General features: G+C 51.9%; 1 protein-coding gene across 1 annotated transcript; it reads left to right on the top strand.

The window, feature by feature from the left end:
• Positions 1-348: 348 nt before the first annotated feature.
• EOMES (eomesodermin) lies at positions 349-6,594 on the top strand. The gene is made up of 6 exons (XM_073333410.1): positions 349-1,180; positions 2,458-2,612; positions 3,157-3,278; positions 3,722-3,880; positions 3,978-4,039; positions 4,752-6,594. The coding sequence occupies exons 1-6, from the start codon at positions 450-452 to the stop codon at positions 5,485-5,487; spliced, it is 1,965 nt and encodes a 654-aa protein (XP_073189511.1). The 5' UTR covers positions 349-449; the 3' UTR covers positions 5,488-6,594.
• The last annotated feature ends 2,652 nt before the right edge of the window (positions 6,595-9,246 follow it).

The following is a 9,246-nucleotide window of genomic DNA, read 5'->3' on the forward strand; positions in this document are numbered from 1 at the left end:
TTCCTGCTTCCTCTCTCCCTTTACCAAAGCAGGACACGAAGGGATTTTGATCTCCCATCAGGAGCCAGTTAAAGGGGGGGGGGCGGGAATGGAGTCACAGGTGACTTGTTCCAATTAGTAGCTGTCTAATTAAATTAGTGTCACAGAAACCAGCCAATGGGCCAGCCAGGATGACGGGGGCTGCCACGAACTAGACCTCCCCAAGCCCCTCCCCGGCGGCCCGAGGAGCCCAGCGTGCCTATATAAATAGTCTCCGTTTAATTCAGCAGCAGAGGTGGCTTGTTTTCAGTGGGGAAGGTAGGAGTAGGGAGGGGGGGGCAGCGAGGGGGTGGGGAAGTTGCAGGGGAACTTTCCGGGCGGGGGGCCCTTGCGGCTCGGCACTTTCCCTCCCTGGGAGGAGCCGCGCTCCAGAGCAGCCCCGGGCTCCCTCCCGACTGGCGCTGGAGAGGATGCAGCTCGGGGAGCAGCTGCTGGCCAGCGCCGCGAGCCTGGCCGGGCCCCCCTTCTACCCGCCGGAGAGCGGCGGCGCCCGCGGCGGCCACCGCAGCCAGCCCAGCTCGGGCTCCCCGCAGCGCCTGGACTTGGACAAGGGGCCGAAGAAGTGCGGCAGCGCCGGGCCGGGCATGCTGAGCGAGGCGGAGGCCGGCGAGCCCTTCCCCGGCGCGGGCTCCAAGCAGGGCGCCCCGGACGGCCGCAAGGCGGCCCCTTGCGGGGAGGCCGAGCTGCCCCCGGCCGCCGCCGCCCGCTACCCGCTGGACAGCCTGAGCGCCGAGCGCTATTACCTGCAGTCCCCCGGGCCGCAGGGGGCCGAGCTGGGCGGGCCCTGCTCGCTCTTCCCCTACCCGGCGGCGCAGCACGGCTCCGTCTACCAATCGCCCGGCGGGGCGCGCTACCCCTACGGCTCCGTGCTGTCCCCGGGGGGCTTCTCGGCCGCCGTGTGCTCCCCGGGCGGCCGGGCGCAGTTCGGGGGCGGCGGCGGCGGCGGCTACCAGTACGGCCAAGGGGCGGCGGGGCCCCTGTACAGCCCCTACCCGGCGGCGGGCTCCTGCGGCGGGCTGGGCGCCTTAGCCGTGCCCGGCTCGGGGCCGGGGCTCCGGGCGCAGGTCTTCCTCTGCAACCGCCCGCTCTGGCTCAAGTTCCACCGGCACCAGACCGAGATGATCATCACCAAGCAGGGCAGGTACGGAGGGGCCCGGGCCGGGCGTGCGGGGATCCCCAAGCCCCACACCGGCTATAACCCCCACGCCACCGATTCCTTCTGGGCCCCCGGTGCCAGCCCTGGGCGTCAAGGGGGCTCCGGGTTCGCCGCCCGCTAAAGCGGCTTGTGCGGGGGGCTCGCCTGGGGGGCATCGGGCTCTTCCCGCTTCGTTTTACACGTCCCGTTTCTCGAGGGCGATCTGGAGCCCCGAGCTGCCTCTTGCTGCCCCTGAGCCGCGGGGGGGTTAATTTGTTGCCACGTTAAAAATCAAACCAAACCGACGCTCCTTTTTTTTTTTTTTTTTTTTGGCCAGCGAAACTCGACGGGAGCCGGAGAAGGGCCATTTAAACGGCGCCTCCCCGCCCGGAGCCCGCTCTGCCCCCGGGCTCGGGCTCTCAGCCCACGGGGAGGATTTGCGCTAATTCGGGGTTGCCCTGGGCTTGGGCGAGTGTGGCGGGCAGCGAAGCCCAGCAAGCGCCGCGGTTTTGCTGCTGGGCCGGTTTTCTTTTCTAAGCCGCCGACCTGGAGGACCGGAGCCCGTCCCCGTGCGGGGCAAAACCCCCGGGGCTTCGGGAAGGGTTTGGCGGAGGTGGCTGGCGGGGGAGCAGAACTCGCGGCTCCCGGGGAAGCGAATCGGATGGGGGGGGGGTCAGTAAGTGTAATTGTGTGTGTTTGGCGGGGGGGTCCCGTTAGGGTTTCGGAAGGGCCAGTCTCTTAGCCGAAAACTCGCTGTCCGCGGGGCAGTGGCGGGGGTTGGGTGGGAGGCGGATGGTTTCTTGCTGGGGGGGGAAGGAGCCAGAAATGTGGCTCTTGCTGAGGTTTTCTTCGCGCCGGGTCCTGTGAGTAGCTCGCCTGTTGTCGGTGGGAGACTGAGGGGAAGGGAGCAGCGCCGTGGGGGCTGAAATCTAGCCGACTTGATAACGAATCCCAAGTGGAAATGGCCGGGCCCTGGCGGGGCTGGTTCCCCCCCCCCCCCCGCAAAGCCGAGGTCGATTTGGACCCCAAGAGCCGCTGAGAGACCCCCTGGCCGTGACCCTCCGAAGGCAGCCGGCTGGGACAATCCAGTCCCTGCCTCAGTTCCCCCCCCCCCCCCCGCAGACTGCTTGGGCTCCAAGCGTCCCGGTGCCTGGCAGAGCGCCCCGAGCCGCGCCCCAGCGGGCAGACCCGGAGCCGGTCCCTGAGCTCTGGCTCGGAGCCCTTCCTTGGCATCCCCGGGCGCGCCGCTGACTTGCGCGGTCTCCGCTTTTTTTCCCTCGCAGGCGGATGTTTCCCTTCCTGAGCTTCAACATCACCGGCCTCAGCCCCACGGCCCATTACAACGTGTTCGTGGAGGTGGTGCTGGCCGATCCCAACCACTGGCGCTTCCAAGGGGGCAAGTGGGTGACGTGCGGGAAAGCGGACAACAACATGCAAGGTACCTTGCGGCCCGGCCCCTCCAGTCAGGCTCTGGGAAACCGGCTCCCGATCGGCCCCGGCCCTTCCCCTTCCCAAGCCAGCCCGGCCACGGGGCGTGCTCCCCCCGCTGGCTCTTCCCTGTGGCCTGTGAGCAATGGCCAGGCCCGCAGGCGCGTCCCTGGGACATTTGCAGGGCAAACCCCAAATGCTCAACCCCCTTTCAAGGGTGGTGAAGGGTTTTAACGCGCGTGAGAAACCCCTGGGCTGGAAGATGGCGCTGCCATGGCCTCCCTGCCCCTCTGCAGGCGGGGCCAGGTGCTGTCCCCAAGCCGAGCTGGGCACTAAATGAAATTTCACAGCATTTAATATACAAAGATGTACGCTTGTCCTTCCGGGAATCTAGCAGCACCCAGGGACTAACTTGCAGTGCATCTGCCTCCCCTCCCTTTGTCCCATGGCTGGTGCCAAAGATGATCCCTGTCACTCCAATATCTGCTTCCTGAATTTTGTGTACAGGACTGCTCTTGTATTTCTTACATTTGCCTCTCTTCTCTCTCTCCTAGGCAACAAAGTGTATGTTCACCCTGAGTCCCCAAACACTGGAGCTCATTGGATGAGGCAGGAGATCTCTTTTGGAAAACTAAAACTGACCAATAACAAAGGTGCTAACAATAATAATACTCAGGTAAATAACTGATAAATAGCCTCTAAATCAAAAAAGTAGCATCAGATAGTGATTGGATTTTCAGGGCTTCATGACCCTATCTTGCAGATCTATACTAGCCTCAGAAAATCGAAAATCATTTGAATCTGTTTAAGTTCAATGGTCTTAACAGATATGGGATGAAAAACTTCCCCCTTCTGTTTAGTCAGTGCATAATGTAGTCTATATGTACTCTGTTGTTCTCTCAGAGCAGTGAATTTTGTGCCACTGTACTCCTAAAGCTATTATCCAGTCTGGTTAAATTGAGGATCACACCTTGCAAACTCCTTGTGAGAGTCTGAAGGCTAAATGATCAGCTTCCAAACATCTGATTGATTTTTCTCCCCTATGGTTAGCACTTCAGTTTTAGGTGCCTTTTATCTGAACAATATCCTAGACTATACTTTATGCATTGTTTCTTCTAGATGATAGTACTTCAGTCTCTACACAAGTACCAACCTCGACTTCATATTGTGGAAGTGACTGAAGATGGGGTTGAAGATCTCAATGACTCTTCAAAGACTCAGACGTTTATTTTCCCGGAAACCCAGTTCATAGCAGTTACTGCATATCAAAACACTGATGTAAGTCATGAGGGGGTTTAAACTTGGGGAAAACTATGGTGGAAGGTGCTTGAGTTAAATTTCTAAATTGCATCAATTCCATCTTCCCCCCCCCTAGATCACTCAGCTTAAAATTGATCATAATCCTTTTGCAAAAGGCTTCAGGGACAACTATGATTCGTAAGTATAATTTTTATTCCTACCTCAGTCTAATCTGCCTCCATTTAGGAGGCATATTTCTGGCCTGTTTGTAGAAAGATTTCCATTTTTTAAAACAACTTAGAACCACTGCTTTTATTTTTGGGGATAAGCTATATCCACAACTTCAGTAGATGGTGCAACTCTTTCCTAGCTTTCATTAGATTTTTAAATGCCTTTTGTATGTGTACCATGTCTGTCTTCTGGTGGGTGACTGTAAATTTTGTCTAAAAGGAGCTGACCAAACCCTACACAGAGTAGGTAGGACCTCTTAGTTTTAAAGTCTCACCCAAAAGATCCAGGGTAGTGTGTGGTATTCATTTAATCTATCTTGGCACAAGGGAAAGGTTCATTGTTTACTTTACTCTAAAAATATTTTTAAAAAATATCTATAGATACCTCTTGAAAAGGTGCTGGTCACATTTTTGGTATGTTAAGAATTAAGATTTGTGAAAAGTTGTTTTTTCAAAGCATTGTGTATGCTATATTAAAAGGAGCTGTACTTAGAATTTAAGGCTTGGAAGTGTGTCCTGAGTTGAGGTCCAAGGTGAAACTGGACTTTGATCTTGCAGAATGTATCAAGTGTCCTAAATCCCAGATTTTTATCCTTGGCACATAGTTCAGTCCCTGTCTGTTTTTAATAGTACATGGAATTGTAAAGACCAACACTTAGCATTTCTCTTTTATATTGTAGCATGTACACAGCTTCAGAAAATGACAGATTAACTCCATCTCCCACGGATTCTCCTAGATCCCACCAGATTGTCCCAGGAGCCCGGTACAGCATGCAACCATTCTTCCAGGAACAGTTTGTCAACAACTTGCCACCAGCCAGATTTTACAATGGTGAGAGAACTGTACCTCAGACAAATGGCCTGCTCTCTCCTCAGCAGAATGAAGAGGTGGCCAATCCTCCCCAGAGATGGTTTGTTACTCCTGTACAGCAGCCTGGTACCAACAAACTGGACATGAACTCCTATGAAACAGAATATTCTCCTAGCACCTTGCTCCCCTATGGCATTAAATCTCTTCCCTTGCAGACATCCCATGCTTTGGGATATTATCCTGATCCAACATTCCCTTCCATGGCAGGGTGGGGAAGCAGAGGTTCTTATCAGAGAAAAATGGCAACTGGGTTACCTTGGACCTCCCGAACAAGTCCCCCAGGTTTCTCCGAAGACCACCTTCCCAAGGAGAAGGTGAAAGAAGAAATCAGCTCATCCTGGATAGAGACCCCACCTTCCATAAAGTCTCTAGATTCAAATGATTCTGGCGTCTACACTAGTGCTTGTAAGAGAAGACGACTCTCTCCTAGCACTTCCAGCAATGAAAATTCTCCAACAATGAAATGTGAAGACATGCATGCTGAGGACTATAGCAAAGACACTTCAAAAGGCATGGGCTACTATGCTTTCTATACTACTACTTAGAGCATTATTTCATCCCGATTTGGCTAAATTTTCAGGGTGGCTTTGAGTTTTGTTTTTCTTTCATTTTGTTTTTTCTACATAAAAGTTGCCAAAAAGGCTCTTGCCTTCCACCTTGAATTGTTTTTGTGCAGTTCTATAGAAGGTGCCAAAGCTTTTTGACTACTGGAGGTAATTGGGTGGGGAAGGAACTGTATTATAATTTGATCTTAACTTTTGGAAGGAACAGTAAGGGGGTTGTTAGCAAGATCCTGTTTTTTACAATGTGGATTATTTATTGGAGACACTAAAATGTACAGTTTGGCTGGCTCAGTGGTCTAGGGGTAAGTGCTATGCATTACCAAACAGGAGCTCTGGGTTTTTTATCCTAAACTCTCTTTGCGTCTAGGTCTCTGAGAAGTGTCTGCAACTGCTACACTGTGCTTCAGATAGAGTAGGCCTCATCAACACACTCAGCTGCCCAATCAGAAGCATCTAACTCAGTGCAGTTAGGGCTGCTTGGACAGAAGATAACACAAGAAGGGAGGATTACTTTTAAAAAAAATTTATGAATGGAAAGTTTTGACTTGAACACCCTGCTGCCCAGGCCCAGGGTTTGATCAAATCTGACTTTCTTTAACTTGGGTGGGAGAAAATGACTTAATTGTGGAGGGGGAGGGGGGGGTTATGAGAAGTGAACTTTATGGAGGTGGCCAAAAAAAGACAGTGTACAGCTGTATTTGTCTAGGTACACTGTAGAGTACTGTGGAATACATTGTATAAATAGTCTACATATAGAGGTCTGGTTGGGATCATATGAAGTTGGTGCTTTGGCGTTCTAAAAGCATTTTTGATTATTCCAGCAAATTTAGCCTCTTGGAGCATTTAAAAAATGCATTGCTGAAAGTATATCAAAAGGTATCTATATTGACTTGTAGGTAAAGTGGTTTTTTCAGCTGCCCTGTATTAACTTGAAAGTGATGTAATTTATCCACTCTTCTCGCGACTAGTTTCAGATGTTTCAAAATAATGCAAACCCTAAAGCGCTGGCACACAAATTTCTGAAAATGTTTCTCTTGGATTTTTTTGCTATGTACATAGTAGTAATTTTTAAATAAATGTGATGTGTGCTGGGGCAAGACTGGGTCTTTTTTCGCCTTTTTTTTCCCCCCCACCCTCTCCAAAGTTATTGCGGATGGAGGACTCTTGTTGAAAAATGCAGTGTAGAGTTGTTTCTCCTAGCAGCTGGGGCGGACCCTCGGGCGGGATGCTTTTTGGGGGGAGAACTAAGTCTCCTAAGGATATGGGGTCAGTCATGCTATTTTTACCAAAGGTCTTAATACCGAGGAGGGGGTAATTTTGCGTGGCCTGCCCCCTGAAGAACTTGCGGGCGGGGAATCTCGAAGGTGGACGTTCTGTCTCTTCCAGCCCAGGCAGTGGCAGTCGGAGAAGTCGAAGAAGGTGAACCAATAGCTGGATACTGCAAAGCCTACGGTTAATGCAGATGTCAAGTGTGTTTTGTTTTGTTTGTTTGCGGGGGGAGGGGTAGTTATTGTTCTTACAACTTAGCAGGGGCTGATTCTGTAGAGGCCCGATCCCCCTCCCACTCATGGGGCGGGGGAATTTTAGCGTTTCACTGACAATGCTGAGACGTGGACTGGCGGCTCAGATCTTCTCCCAGGGCCCGTAGCGCTCGTTCTCCGCACGCCTCGCCCAGGTGGCAGCCTGTGAAGCTTAACTACAATCAAGGAGCCCTTCGCGGGGGGGGAGAGACGATTCTGCTGTTGTCTCTGAAATGAACAGCTGCAGGTAGGAGCCCACCCCTTCGCCACGTGAAGGAAGGGGGGAGGCTATCCCCTTTGCAGCGCGGTGCTCTGTCACATTTCCCCCCTGCCCCGCTTGGGCTAAAAGTGCCCTCTACACCTCCAGGGCCACCCCACTGTCTCTGTGAGCGAGGTGCAAACGAGCACGCTCAGCTGCAGGCCGGGGCTGAGCAGCGCCCCCCCTTTGCGGTTGTACCCTGCTCCCTGCAAAGTTACACGCACTCAGCCGCCCGGGGTCCCTCGGGGTGGGGCTGGCCCACTAGCCCAAGCCCTGTGCGTGCTGCCTTCAAAGCCCTCTCTTCCGATAAAATGTCATGCCCTACCCACAGCGGGGGGCGGCTGAGGGGGCGGCGAGGCATTAGCTCAGGCCAGGTCCCAACTGCGGGGAGACTTGTGAATTTCACTTATCACCTTCTGTGAGCTTCTCAACGAAGAGGCGCCTTAGCAGCGAGGCTGGGTGCGAGATGAGGCAGGAGTTCCCCTGCTCAGAGCGGCCCTGTACACCAACGTGGTGACTGCAGGGGGGTATTCTCTCGCAGGGGGTGGCAGTAGGTTTGGGGGATGGTATCGAGCAGCAGCCAAGTTTCCAGCGCCCTTTGAGACCGCTTTTCAACTGTTTCTTTGGAGGGAACAGCCAGAAGCCTCCTTCCCTGATGTTGTTAGTAGAAAATCCTCTTTTCTGCAATAATTCGTAGGGAGGGAAGCCCAAAGAACAAGACAATCTAGCCCAGACTCCAAAGGCAGCACGTTTTGCATGAGATAAACTTTGAAAAGGGACGATCCCTTTCCTTAGGAAATGCAGTTAGTAATAGGATTAAACTGTTAGCAATGCCCCAGTGGAAACAAAATAAAACAAACCTTCAGAAATGGGAACCTCCCTGACTGCATTAACGCAATCAAAGGATCATTTGCATCAAGTCTTTTACATGGACCGTGCAAATGTTAGCATGTAAAAAGCGTTAACGCTTCTCGTAAAGCTTCTGAAACGGGGCCAACAGCTGTCATCAAACCTCGAGCCTGCGTTTCTTTCAGGCTAGAAAATAGGATCAAAAAGCATTGGAGAGAGATTCGTTAGTTTGGAGGTTTGAGGGCAAGTCTACGCGTTACCATGAGTGGTTCCACTCCAAAGGAAGTCGCGGTGCTCAGGTCTCTGGCCATCGTTCTCCCGAGCTGTCTTAAAGGAGTTTCACCTTCCACCGGCATGAGCCTAGGGTGATCCAATCGCGGGGGAGGGTTAGAGATGCCTGACGCTGTAGCAGATCTGGAAGAAATGATCCGGAAGGAGGGGTGGTGGTCTGATTTTTTTTTCAATGAGGTGCGTTATAAACACCATAAACCTGTGCCCGTATTTCTGCCTCTGTTTATTGACTGGCTCTGCAATGGGATTTTAACGAAATCGCTTCCATACTCTGCCTTCTCACAGTTGCAAAATGCCAAAGCTACTGACTTTAGGAGCCCGCTTCTACTGTAGTGTGGTTAAAATCTGTATATTTTTGCACTGCACAGTAAAAAGAACTTGTGAAAAGTCCTCACACTGTTTAATAGAAACATAAGTGCCTGGCTGGCCCCAATTAACACCTTGTGATTATAAGGCATTCCTAAAATGGGGTGTCAGACACCAAATTGTGAATAAATGCATCTAATTAATCTTCATAGGCTGACACGGATAAACAAGTCTATATTTAAATAAAGATCAAGGGGCTAGATGCTGCTTATTTGTTTACATTAGCAGTAGATAAAGTTAGCTACCCCAGCCTTTGCTTCGTAATGTGATTTACAAAGACAAACACAATAAATGGGTAAAGGAATTCAGTCCTCTACAGCTACACTGCTGATTATTTAACATGTGTTCCCTATTTTTTTAAAAAAAAATCTAACGATTATTTTTCCTTTCATGTAACTATCAAAACCACCCCAGGGAGGCCGTGGCATAGGGCTGCTGCGATCCATGCCGAATTAG

This window comes from Lepidochelys kempii, chromosome 2 (assembly GCF_965140265.1).
Source record: "Lepidochelys kempii isolate rLepKem1 chromosome 2, rLepKem1.hap2, whole genome shotgun sequence".
Lineage (NCBI taxonomy): Eukaryota > Metazoa > Chordata > Testudines > Cheloniidae > Lepidochelys > Lepidochelys kempii.